Source organism: Ranitomeya imitator, chromosome 3 (genome assembly GCF_032444005.1).
Source record: "Ranitomeya imitator isolate aRanImi1 chromosome 3, aRanImi1.pri, whole genome shotgun sequence".
Classification (NCBI taxonomy): domain Eukaryota; kingdom Metazoa; phylum Chordata; class Amphibia; order Anura; family Dendrobatidae; genus Ranitomeya; species Ranitomeya imitator.
Genome location: NC_091284.1, coordinates 216490001 through 216503950, shown reverse-complemented (window position 1 = coordinate 216503950; position 13950 = coordinate 216490001). Strand labels below are relative to the sequence as shown.

Here is a 13950-nt window from a genome sequence, read left to right as displayed (position 1 = left end):
CTGCTTCTTCAGCTCCTGCCATTAAAGTCAGTGCTGGTCAGCAGCGAGTGGACTTCTCTGGGACTAAGTCCTTGTCTGCGCACACTGAGCATGCCCAGGGCAAGATCTCCCGTTGGAGATCGAGGGTCATGTGCTCAGACTCTGCAGCGCATTCTATTGGTCCTCTTGGCAGGTCTTGGAAGGGCAAAGTTTCTGTGGCCACTTCCTGTCCTGCAACTATATAAACTGCGCATGACCGCACGGCCATGCGCTAGTGTACAATTGAATACGTGTGTTTGTTGTGAGTGCAAGTCGTTCATTAAATACCCCTACCCTATTGTATGACTGTTCGCGTATGGTGTATGGCTGCTATCTAGCGCCCGACTAATCACTCAACGTGTCACACACGTATCAGCGTCTATTGCTGTGACCGCCAGTGCGGTGCCACGCGCCAGTGTGCGCTTCCTGACCCACGTCTGGGTGCTTAGTGGTACCTGCCAGCACGGCACACTTCGCACTTCGGTGCTATAATTATATATTTCCTTACACACCCAGTAGCGGTGTAGTGCCAGCAAGGGTCTAATCGGACTACAATCCCTGTTAGGGTTAAGTTCGCTGACCACTTGCTCGCGCTCTATGTGCGGTACCGTGGACCTGTGACGCAACAGGATCGCTTTCTTCACGCTGGGTGAGGTTTAACCCACGCGTGTATACTTTTGGATACCGCCATATAGTCTGTCATTTCCTAGCAGCAGGTTTCACCTGCACGGTGGACCCCGGACTGCGAACGCATCTATATCATCTCTCTTGGTGCGTTCCGCCAGTCCTAACATTACACTAGCGCCAGGGTCTGGCTAGTGATGACAGACAAACAGCAATCTCTGCGGTATATCCAGCAGCTGGAGGGTAGGTTGGCGGCTCTCGAGAGCGCGACTTCAGCTGTGGATGTTACTGCAGTAGCTGTACAGGCTGCCAGCGTGGCTGCAGCTACTATGTCCATTGCCACCCCTGTTCCGACATTATCTCGCCTCCCGCTGCCAGAAAAATTTTCTGGTGATAGCAAGTTTTGTAGGGGATTTGTGAGTCAGTGCTCTATTCACCTCGAGCTCCTGGCTGCACGTTTTCCCACAGAGCGGGCTAAGGTGGGATTTATTCTGTCTCTATTGTCGGACAGGGCGTTGGAATGGGCTACGCCGCTGTGGGAGCGTGGCGATCATGTGGTGCAGAGTGCTCCGCTGTTTCTGAGCGCTCTGAAACAGGTCTTTTTAGGACCTCAAGTCACCCATGGTACTGCGCTCCAATTGCTGGCATTAACTCAGGGTGAGTCCTTGGTCAGTCATTTTGCCGTCCAATTCCGCACCTTAGCATCTGAGCTGGATTGGTCGGATAAAGCTCTTACCCCCATATTTTGGAGGGGCTTGGCTGACCACGTAAAGGACGCTCTGGCCACTAGGGAGATTCATGCCACACTGGAGGAGTTAATAACTGTCTCCACTCGAATTGACCTCCGTTTTAACGAGCGGAGGTTAGAGCGAGCCCAGTGTAGGCAGAGGTTTCGGCTGGCTCCTACTTTCGCCAAACCTCTGGAATCTCCGGTCCTGGTTCCTAAGCCACATGAGGCCAGGGAAGTGTCACAAGCAGGATCTAAGTCCCGGACCGCTTGTGCACTCAGGGTCTGTCATGTTTGCCAGCAGTCAGGACATCTAGCCACCAGATGTCCTCAGCGGTCGAGGAAACGTCAGCGTCTAGTGGTAGTAGGTGGAGGTACACTAGACACGGCGACGTTTGCCTCTAAGTTGTCCTTTAAGGGGACAATTACTATTGGCTCATTCTCCCACTCGGTAGAGCTCTGCGTGGATTCTGGGGCGGAGGGCAATTTTATGTCTTCTGCCTTCGCCCAACATCACGCAATACCCCTGGTAATACTTGCTCAACCAGTAACGGTGCGAGTGGTGAATGGGTCGACATTGCCCTCACAGATAACACACCAGACCATCCCTTTTACTCTGTCCATGTCGCCATCTCATCAGGAGATAATTTCTCTGCTCGTCATTCCGGAAGGAATTGATGAGGTCCTGTTGGGAATACCTTGGCTACGGTACCACTCTCCTCATATCGAGTGGTCCTCAGGCAGAATTCTGGGTTGGGGTGAATCTTGTGGGGGTAGGTGTCAGAGGGAGTGCGTTCAGGTTGCTACTACTGAGGTACCCGCAGATCTATCCTCTCTCCCCAAGCAGTATTGGTCTTATGCAGACGTGTTCTCCAAAAAGGCGGCGGAGGTCCTTCCGCCTCATCGCCCCTATGACTGTCCTATTGATCTCTTGCCTGGTGCTGAGCCTCCCCGGGGTCGAGTTTATCCGCTATCTCTCCCGGAGACGGAGGCAATGTCACAGTACATCCAGGAAAATCTGGCAAGAGGATTCATTAGGAAGTCAGTGTCACCTGCTGGGGCAGGGTTCTTCTTCATGCAGAAGAAGAATGGGGAATTGCGCCCATGCATAGACTACAGGGGTCTTAACGCCATCACCGTTAAGAATAAGTATCCTTTGCCCTTGATATCTGAGTTATTCGATAGACTTCGGGGAGCAAGGGTATTTATTAAATTAGATCTGCGGGGTGCTTACAACCTGATTCGCATCCGTGAGGGGGACGAATGGAAGACGGCCTTTAACACCAGGGATGGGCACTATGAATATCTGGTGATGCCCTTCGGGCTCTGTAATGCCCCAGCCGTTTTCCAAGACTTTGTGAATGATATCTTCCGGGATATGCTTTCCACCTCGGTCGTAGTCTATCTGGATGACATTCTCATCTACTCTCCAGATATTGACTCCCACCGGAGAGATGTTTGCAAAGTCTTCGACCTCCTACGGGCAAACTCCCTCTATGCCAAGTTGCAGAAGTGTATGTTTGAGCAGGAGTCTTTACCTTTCCTGGGCTACATCATCTCGGCCCAGGGATTGGCTATGGATCCTGCCAAACTACAGGCAGTGATGGACTGGCAGGAACCCCATTCTCTGAAATCGGTGCAGCACTTTATGGGGTTCATAAATTACTATCGTCAGTTCATCCCCCATTTCTCAACCCTGGTAGCTCCCTTGGTATCCCTCACCAAGAAGGGAGCGAATCCTAAATTGTGGTCCGAAGAGGTCTCCAAGGCCTTCACTTCTATTAAGTCCCACTTTGCTAGCGCTCCCATCTTACATCGTCCCGATGTGGATAAGCCATTCCTAATGGAGGTGGATGCCTCATCCGTTGGTGCAGGAGCAGTCCTCTATCAAAAGGATGCTCAAGGTCGGAAGCACCCATGCTTCTTCTTCTCAAAGACCTTCTCACCAGCGGAGAGAAATTACTCCATCGGGGATAGGGAGCTGCTGGCAAAGAAGTTGGCCTTTTCGGAATGGAGACATCTCTTGGAGGGTGCTCAGTTCCCATTCCAAGTCTTCACGGACCACAAGAATTTGGTCTATTTACAGACAGCCCAGCGGTTGAATTCTCGTCAGACCAGATGGTCCTTGTTTTTCTCCCGGTTCCACTTCACTCTTCATTATCTCGCCGGGGAGAAGAACATTCGTGCTGACGCTCTCTCTCGCTCCCTGGTGTCAACTGTGGAGGAGGAGGACGAGCCTCGGCTCATTGTCCCTTCAGAGAGTCTAAGAACCGTAGCTCCGGTTTCGCTTGAGTCTGTGCCTCCGGGCAAGACTTTTGTTCCCATCAATTTGCGTCCGGAGGTTCTCTCGTGGGCTCATTCGTCCAGAGTGGGTGGACACTTTGGGGCAAAGAGGACATCTGAGTTGTTGGCGAGAATGTATTGGTGGCCACATATGGTTCGTGACGTAGGAGACTACGTTCGGGCATGTGTCTCTTGTGCCAAAAATAAGTCTCTCTGTCAACGAGCAGCTGGGTTGTTATACCCTCTGCCTGTGGCAGACAGGCCCTGGGAGATGGTCGGGATGGACTTTGTGGTGGGTTTGCCCAAGTCACGTGGCTGTACTGTCATTTGGGTTATCACCGACCATTTTTCTAAAATGGTGCATTTGGTGCCGCTTCCTCGGCTACCTTCTGCACGGGCCTTGGCAGCATTGTTTGTTAAACACATCTTCCGTCTTCACGGTATGCCAGACAAAATTGTCAGTGACCGGGGTCCCCAGTTTGCGTCTCGGTTCTGGAGAGAGCTTTGTCGCCTTCTCAGTATCGAGTTGAATCTCTCTTCGGCATATCATCCCGAGACGAATGGGTTGGTGGAGAGAGCCAACCAGACCTTGGTCACATATCTGCGACATTTTGTCTCTGCTAAGCAAGATGACTGGGCATCTTTGCTACCGTGGGAGGAGTTTGCTCTTAACAATGCTGTAGCTGACTCCACTGGACAGACTCCATTCCTCCTTAACTATGTTCAGCATCCGCGGGTACCTGTGCCCATGCCCGTGTCTTCCGCCGATTCCAGGGTGGCAGACTGGGCTGTGGAGGCACGGGACATTTGGGATCGCACTCAGGATGCCATTCTGGCTTCCAAGGAGAGAATGAGGTCCTCCGCCGATGTTCATCGGCGCCCCGCTCCGACCTTTGCTCCTGGCGACTTGGTGTGGCTCTCCGCCCGTAACATCAGGCTGCGAGTTGAGTCCACTAAGTTTGCTCCTCGCTACTTGGGTCCCTTCAAGGTTCTCGAACAGGTTAATCCTGTGGTCTACCGCCTGGCTCTTCCTCCACGCTTGGGTATCACCGACACCTTTCACGTGTCCCTCTTGAAACCCGTATACATGTCCCGGTTTTCCGAGTCATCTGCCGGGACATTGGGTTCGTCTACGGACGATTACGAGGTGAACGCTATTTTGGGGTGTAAGGTGGTATGCGGCAAAAAGTTCTATCTGGTGGATTGGAAGGGTTATGGTCCAGAGAACAGGTCATGGGAGCCTGCTGAAAACATTCGGGCCCCACAGCTCATTGCTGCCTTCGAGCGTAGCGAGGCCCAAGGAGGGGGGGGCCCTAGGAGGGGGGGTAATGTTAGGTCTCGAGTTCCCGCTTCTGCACAGGGGGAATCTCGAGCCGTCTCCGCTGCGGTCCCCCATTCCTATCCAGCCGCAGTGGAGCCTGCTCAGCAGGGACGTCGGTCCCAGCGTCTTGCTCGGTCTCACTCTGTTCAGAGAGTTACTGCTGCTTCTTCAGCTCCTGCCATTAAAGTTAGTGCTGGTCAGCAGCGAGTGGACTTCTCTGGGACTAAGTCCTTGTCTGCGCACACTGAGCATGCCCAGGGCAAGATCTCCCGTTGGAGATCGAGGGTCATGTGCTCAGACTCTGCAGCGCATTCTATTGGTCCTCTTGGCAGGTCTTGGAAGGGCAAAGTTTCTGTGGCCACTTCCTGTCCTGCAACTATATAAACTGCGCATGACCGCACGGCCATGCGCTAGTGTACAATTGAATACGTGTGTTTGTTGTGAGTGCAAGTCGTTCATTAAATACCCCTACCCTATTGTATGACTGTTCGCGTATGGTGTATGGCTGCTATCTAGCGCCCGACTAATCACTCAACGTGTCACACACGTATCAGCGTCTATTGCTGTGACCGCCAGTGCGGTGCCACGCGCCAGTGTGCGCTTCCTGACCCACGTCTGGGTGCTTAGTGGTACCTGCCAGCACGGCACACTTCGCACTTCGGTGCTATAATTATATATTTCCTTACACACCCAGTAGCGGTGTAGTGCCAGCAAGGGTCTAATCGGACTACAATCCCTGTTAGGGTTAAGTCGCTGACCACTTGCTCGCGCTCTATGTGCGGTACCGCGGACCTGTGACGCAACAGGATCGCTTTCTTCACGCTGGGTGAGGTTTAACCCACGCGTGTATACTTTTGGATACCGCCATATAGTCTGTCATTTCCTAGCAGCAGGTTTCACCTGCACGGTGGACCCCGGACTGCGAACGCATCTATATCATCTCTCTTGGTGCGTTCCGCCAGTCCTAACATCGTATCGAAGAAATGTTATGAAATGTTACCACTACCATACAGAACAATATGTCACAAAAAAATCTCAGAATCAGTAGCATCTGCTAAAGTATTCTAGAGGTATTACATCATAAAGTGACACTGGTCAGATTTAAAAGTGATGTACAAAGTAGCTTGGTCCTTAAAGGGTTAAGATCATATTTTATTTGAATCCCCATTATAGTAGTTCTATTTTTCCACATTTTTCAAAAGTTTCGTTGAGGCTTTTGGCTTCAGGTTTTCTTCCAGCACATTAAATGTTGCAAGGGGTTAACTAGCCAATTTGTTGAGGGGCTGAGTTTTGTGGACAACCACCCTAAGGTCTGCTGCTTAAATAGTTGGCCTCCAGAGGCATTCAGTGTACTGTAGGCCTGGAGAGAGTGGAGCTCCATTGTGTCCTGTGAAGGAAAGCTGAACCTTTGGATGCTGATTTCTCCTGAGCGGGCGGACTTCCCACATATGTATGGTCTGTTATATCATTTTGCTTTATGTTCTTGTTTTGCCCTAAGGCCCGTATTTATTTTTACCTCACTGTGGTTTATGCCTCATGTGTAAAATAAACATGTGAAGGACTAAAAAGAGACTATGTTTATGTGCCTAGCTCTGCGTGAGCTGCTCTACCACAAGACCTATTACAGAATTAAAAGTTAGGAATATTTACTAAGCAAAATGCACCAGAAACGGTATGGAAATTGCACAAAAAGTGGACTCCATTGCATGGGCAGTGTCTAAAACAGTTTCGTCACATTCCTAAAATTTTTTGAAAAGGGCTATAAAAAATGAAAGTGGTTATAAATTATAAATTGAGCTAAATATATTGATACAGTGCATAATTTATTGGCTGAAAAATACATACGCAAAATTTTCCATTCAATAGGAAAAGCAACATCGCTGCTCTATACAAGTAGAGCATTGTGCATTTCTCCTCCTGTTCCCTTCATGTAAAGTCTTTATGGATGGTGTTGCTTAGAAATTTAGATGGCTATCCTTTATTTAAACTGAAATCATTGATAGTTTTAATTTTAGTTTGGATAAGAGAAAACTGATATTTTAAACACACTTTGTTTTTATTGTTGTGTTTTCCTAAAACAAAATAAAACATGGCTCAAATATTGTATTACAGATTCAAGGGTTATTATCAAATTGTCTCTTGGGTAGCACACAGCTTTCCAGTCTTTCACCTTCTGGTTTCTGGCAGGGAGGACTCTCCTTGAGTGACAGTTCTGGGGAGAAGCAGAGCTGTAGTAATAGTGGAAGTATATTCCCTTTAATTTTGATGGTTTTTTATTTTATAATTGCAGGTTTTGTTTTTCCAACAAATTTCTTATTTACTTAATTGCCTCGTTCATGCATACAATGTGGGAAAAAGTATTGAATAAGGTTTGATATAAATGTGGAATATATATATATATATATTTTACATATGTCATATATATTTAGCTTCAACAGCAATAGTTAAGTATATTTCCTTTTTTCTATATGTTTTAGGTAAAAATGGGAAAGGTATGAATTACTCTGAGACCGTTTTGACATCCATCTTTAGCACTATCTTGGTTGTGGTACTGTTGACCATTCTCGCCTTCTCTTTCAACAAATATAGAAAACAAAGATCTCAGTACTCTCACCAACCTCTCCATGAAAATATATACGAATCAGGTAACACTTGAAATATTACAAAACTTGTCAAATGCCTGAAAGTATTACAAAAGAACCACCATGAAATGTCATGCTGTGAATTAAAATAATTGCATTTGCTTCTTTTGATGTAGAAATGAATCTGTATATTTTATGTTATATGTTTGCTTATTTCTTGAAAGTGATCAATATCAATTTAGCAAAATGTTTTAAAAAACAATTCAGTTAAGCATTACCTTACATAGTATGGCACCACCTGTTCAAAGTGTATAGGAAAGTGTATAGGAAAGTGCACGTCCAACTACTGAGCTGAATACATCCCAAGGACAGATCTCTTCGTAGTAGTTTGTTGTTTAATGTAGAGAGTATGACCTGTGAGCTATTTCTAATAACTGTTCTGCAGTAAACATAGAATAACTATGAAGACAACTCATCGTGGAAGACTAAGTGAGCCCACATGACTGTAAGCACTGAGCTCAATAGGTGGATATATAATTAATAGTTCCTGAGTGAATTGTTTTATGAGAGCATGTAAATTGCAAATAATATTCATTTTTTTTCTACACTCCTCAACATTGAAATTGCAACATAAAAAAGGAAAAGCTGTGGAATTATGAAAATCAAAGGATTGAAGAACTTTTTAATGATATTCAAATGATGAAAAAACAAAGCATTTCGATTAATTCAATATTAAGTATGAGTTCCATGCACTGAAATACATGTGATTACATATCTTGTACTGCTATCAATGTGGTTTTTACTGGTTGTCTGAGCAATGTTCTGCCACACCACTGAATACACCTGGGCACACAAATCATCAAGATCTGCTGCAGGCAGCTCCCTTTCCAATTGCAGAACAATGACAAATATATGACTAATAGCACCACAACTTAATTCTCAAATGTTATGCAACATATATTTGTATTTTAAGTTATTTGTTTAAATATCAAATTACTTTCTGTGGGCGACAAAACTTTTGTCTTGCCAAAATCTGCCCATTCTGTGTCCATTAACTGATCAATATTTCTGCATTTATGCCAATTTCTTTTCTTAACCTAAACCACATTTCGGAGGGTTTCAGCTTTCAAAAGAATAATTTATACAACCAATGGATGAATTTAACGTCAGGTATAAGCTTTTATATACATAACATGGATAAGCGACATAACTTCTGTCAGCAAGTGTAGTGCTGGCATGCTAAAAAATGGCTCTAGGGATACTGTGTAAAAATTGCAGTGCCACTGGTTCCACTGTTAAATCAATGTAGCGTTGAGCTGTTAGTGTTCCTGGATTGAAGACTAGAGAGGTCTGACTACCATACATTATTCTTCCTCACTAGGGTTGAGCGACTTTTACTTTTTTAGGGTCGAGTCAGGTTTCGCGAAACCCGACTATCTCTAAAGTCGAGTCGAGTGAAATCGGCCGATTATGGCGTAAAGTCGGGGATCGACCAAAACACGAAACCCAATGCAAAGTCAATGGGTATTTTTTCTTCTCTCTCTCTCTCTCCCCCTCCGTCCCTGAACAGAAAAACTGGTGTTGCACATTTCAAATCGCTACAGTGCACAAGCGACAAGATGACGATAAGCGTCCACGCCCCTAAGACCTATGTCATCACTCTGCCCACGCTCCTTCATTGGCTGAAAAAATGGCGCCAAGCGCATCATACGAAATGCGACTTTGGCGCGAAAGTCGCGTACCGCATGGCCGACCCCACACAGGGGTCAGATCGGGTTTCATGAAACCCGACTTTGCCAAAAGTCGGCGACTTTTGAAAATGAACGACCCATTTCGCTCAACCCTATTCCTCACTCCATAATCCTACGAGTAGGACTGGTGTGATATTCCTTCATGACGGCCTCTTCATGGCATTGCCCAGGTGTTCTTGTCAGATTCAAAGAATAGCATACAGTTCCATTCTGTTCTGCTAGCAAAATTAGACATCACATACCAAGCCGAAGGTGTCAAATAGAGTCTACACAAGCCAAAAAAAGGCATTTGCACGACATTGGGCTAGATGCCAGACGTCTAGCTAAAGGTGTTTTATTGACTTCACACCACTGCACTTAAAGACTATAATTGTGGAGAGCAAGATCGCAATGGAGGTTGGAATGGAAGTCTATCTTTATCAATGAGTCCCACTTTTGTGTTGAATTCAATGATCGCTGTTGATTGACCTTGAGACCATGTGGGCAATACCATGAAGATATCTCTATGAGGGAACATGAAAGCCTCTCAGGATTCATTTTTGAACACTACAATGCATGCTACTCATGGTACTGTGAGCAGCTTGTGTGGCCTAAATGTGTTTCATACCCTGCAGCATCTCCAGACTTCTCTTCTATTCTGAAACATTATTGGGCTATAATTACAAAGAAAGCTGTCCACAGTGAACTTTGGTGATTTGAATGCAAAGTACGTTGAGCATGGCAGAACATTCCTCAGGCAACCATTATACAGAAGTAATAATCTAATACAAATATTTCTGCTCGTTGTGCTGTACTTGATATTGAATAAATCATTATGTTTTAAAAATGTTGTCTCCATCCATTTTTCATCAATTGCAGATCACTAACATGTCTATTGATCACATAAGTTTGATAATTCCACTAGTTTTCCTTCAGTGTTTAAATGTTGTGGAGTATGCAGTGGATGTGATAAGTAATGGAAAGACAACCAGTTTAAAGTTCTGTTCTACTTATTTTAAAAAAAATAATATCTTGTTTATAAAAATAAAATACAAACTTAGAAAAGATATGTGCTGTCTAGTAATACAGTATACTCACACAGAGCCAAAAACTAGTACAAGAAAATGGTATAGAGGCAGTAACTAGGGATGAGCGATCATATTCGTTAGGATTCGGTACTCGGCGATAAATGCGGTACTCGAATCCTAGCAAGTATTTCACTACTAGCCTCGCAATATTCATAGCTCCCGTCCAGCATTAGCCAATCACAGTAATGCCACAGCCTTCTTGGTTGTGGGTGGCATTACTGTTATTGCCGGCCAGTGCAGCATCATAGATGAGTCATCATAGTAGGCTATGACTCATTGGCTCTATAAAAGCCCTGCCGGTGCCATTTTCTGCACATTGCATCCGAACACAGATAGTGCTAGGGCAGTGAGTGTGAGCAGCTGCTAGGGAGAGTTGAGCTTTTGGAAATCATCCAGAAATCATCTAAAAGAAAAACACAAAAGCTCTTGTGAGAGCTATTCTGGTAGTAGGTGACTGTAGTAGTACAGGGAGACAGGCAGGAGAGTTACAGGACATGCATAGTACCTCAATATCTCTGCTCTTGCTGAAAGAACTGTATACGGTCAGGGAGTAGTGACAGTTTTCCTAGCTATTTTTGGGGTCACATTTACCCCTGCAAGCCAATTATTTTGCTTTTGCGGTGCTGTTTGCACATTAAATAGCATGTCCTTTACTGCACAACTGACAGGCATCCAGCTTTGTTGTCTTCTGTGGTGACTGGCGAGCAAAATATTTGGCGTTAAACTGAGGTCAATTTTTTTGCCTTTATTGTGCTGTTTGCACACCGAATAGCACGCGCACGTTACTGCACAACTGACACGCAGCCAGCTCCGTTGTCTTCTGTGGTGACTGGAGAGCAAAATATTCGGTGTTAAACTTGGGTCAATTTTTTTTGACATTGCAGATAGTCCTCCTGTTTGTAAAACACAAAGCATTACTAGGCTGTAGTGCTACCTTCCACAAAGCACGAACTGCTCCTTGTTTCCCAATATCTTCATCTGAACATCTGCAACTATGTCACAAAACCCCCAAATTCCCCAAAAGCCTGTAGTGAAGGGACAGGGATGTGGACGTGGGCGTGGGGTTGTTAGTGGTGCCCGACAAGGCGCTGAGTCAGGGATATAGGAGAAGGTTGATGCATCTATGTTCCTGTAGAAAATTCCCGGTCTGGAACGTAAACGTGTCTGGAAGCCAGAAGAGTAAAGGTACCGTCACACTAGATGATATCGCTAGCGATCCGTGACGTTGCAGCGTCCTCGCTAGCGATATCGTCCAGTGTGACACGCAGCAGCGATCAGGCCCCTGCTGTGATATCGCTGGTCGGGGAAGAAAGTCCAGAACTTTATTTCGTCGCTGGATCTCCCGCTGACATCGCTGAATCGGCGTGTGTGACGCCGATTCAGCGATGTCTTCGCTGGTAACCAGGGTAAACATCGGGTTACTAAGCGCAGGGCCGCGCTTAGTAACCCGATGTTTACCCTGGTTACCATCGTTAAAGTAAAAAAAACAACCACTACATACTTACCTACCGCTGTCTGTCCCCGGCGCTGTGCTTCTCTGCTCTGGCTGTGAGCACAGCGGCCGGAAAGCAGAGCGGTGACGTCACCACTCTGCTTTCCGGCTGCCCGGCGCTCACAGCCAGAGCAGAGAAGCCCAGCGCCGGGGACAGACAGCGGTAGGTAAGTATGTAGTGGTTGTTTTTTTTTACTTTAATGATGGTAACCAGGGTAAACATCGGGTTACTAAGCGCGGCCCTGCGCTTAGTAACCCGATGTTTACCCTGGTTACCGGGGACCTCGGGATCGTTGGTCGCTGGAGAGCTGTCTGTGTGACAGCTCTCCAGCGACCAAACAGCGACGCTGCAGCGATCCGGATCGTTGTCGGTATCGCTGCAGCGTCGCTTAGTGTGACGGTACCTTAAGAGCAGATACTATTTGGATGGCAGATAAGACCTCAATGAAATTTTCTAGTAGCACCCAATCCTCCACGACCACAAAGTCTACTGTCGATACACAGAAAGCTGGGTCATCCAATCCTCAACCTGTTCCTACTTCCTCCCCCTTCAGCAGTCACAGAAAACATTGACCCCATGCTTGGCCACTCCGATTATCTGTTTGGTATATATGATTCTTTGGTTGCCTCTGGCCTCTCAATGCGCAGCATGGAAGAGGAACGTGAGGAGGTATCGTCTGTTCGTGGCCAAATATTTGAACACCCACGGACAGAAAAAAGCCACTTTCAGCCATGTGATATACCGGCTCAAGAGGTGGAGGCTGATGATGATGAGACACAGTTGCCATCTGGCCAGCCGACAATATCAACACGGAAGGAGGATAACGTGGATGACGAGGTGGTCGATGATGAGTCCACTGATCTGACTTGGACCGTGGGTACGCATAGCCAACATAGCAGCACAGAGGAAGAAGGTGGATATGTAGCACCAACAAAGGCACCAAGGGCTACTGGTTTGAGCAGAGTGCGGAATGCATCAACGGTTGCCAAGAGCAATCCCTCTGTGCCCCAAGTCAAGGCAAGGAGACGTACATCCTCTGTCTGGAATTTTTTTTCGGATAGTCCTTCTGAACCAAACATTGTCATCTGTAGCATCTGCCATTCAAAGCTGAGCAGAGGCCAGGTTAAAGGCAACCAGAGCACCACAAGTATGCATAAACACATGGCAGCCAAGCACCCTAGTCGGTGGGCAGAACAATGGAGTACCAAATCAGTGTCTGCGGGTCAAACCACTGCCATGTTGCCTGTGATCCGTCCTTCCCAATCTGCTGGCCAGGAAGCAGGTGCTCATACCTCCTGCTCACAAGCTGCAGTTGCAGAGATACAGGACACAACAATCCGATCCACTTGTTTGTCCCAGCCAAGCGTCCAGTTGTCTGTGCCCCAGATCTATGAAAGGAAGAGTAAATACCAACCCACGCACCCACAAGCACAAATACTAAATGCGCACATTGCCAAGTTGCTAGCCGTGGAGATGTTGCCCTTTAGGCTTATGGGGACACAGTCTTTCCGTGATCTCTTGGTTGTGGCTGCCCCACGATACTCTGTTCCCAGCCAGCACTATTTTTCCTGGTGTGCCGTCCGTGTGTTACACAAGCACGTGTTAAACAATCTAAAGTGTGCTCTCACCAACGCCGTAACCGGGAAGGTCCACCTAACAGACAAGTGGACAAGTAGTTGTGGACAGGGACGATACATTTCTGTCACGGCACACTGGGTGAACCTGGTGCAGAGTGAGACAAAGTCGCAAATTGGAACATTACTTATGCTACCCACACCATGTATAGTGGGCCCAACCTCAGTCATGGTTTCCCCATCATCATATACCCAAAGTCTCCCCTCTTCCTCCTCTTCCTCCGCCTCCTCATCCTATGCTGAATTACCCTCCACATCACTCCCAAGTTGGGAACTGTGCAGCAGCGCATTGGCAAAGCGGCAACACGCTCTGCTGAAGCTGATCTGTTTGGGTCAAACACCACACACTGCAGCAGAGCTGTGGCAAGGAATAAAACAGAGCAATCAGTGGCTCTCCCCACTGCAACTCGAACCCGGTCTGGTTGGCTGCGATAATGGCGTAACCTGGTG

At 46.9% G+C, this 13950-nt stretch overlaps 1 protein-coding gene across 3 annotated transcripts in view; it reads left to right on the top strand.

Moving 5' to 3' along the window:
• LOC138669566 (uncharacterized) overlaps window positions 1–13950 on the top strand; it is a 124284-nt gene that overhangs the window by 94118 nt on the left and 16216 nt on the right. For all 3 annotated transcript variants that reach the window (XM_069756133.1, XM_069756134.1, XM_069756132.1), the window contains exon 3: window positions 7451–7618. In XM_069756133.1, the coding sequence (XP_069612234.1) occupies window positions 7451–7618 (168 nt within the window). The remainder of the gene's footprint in view (window positions 1–7450; window positions 7619–13950) is intronic.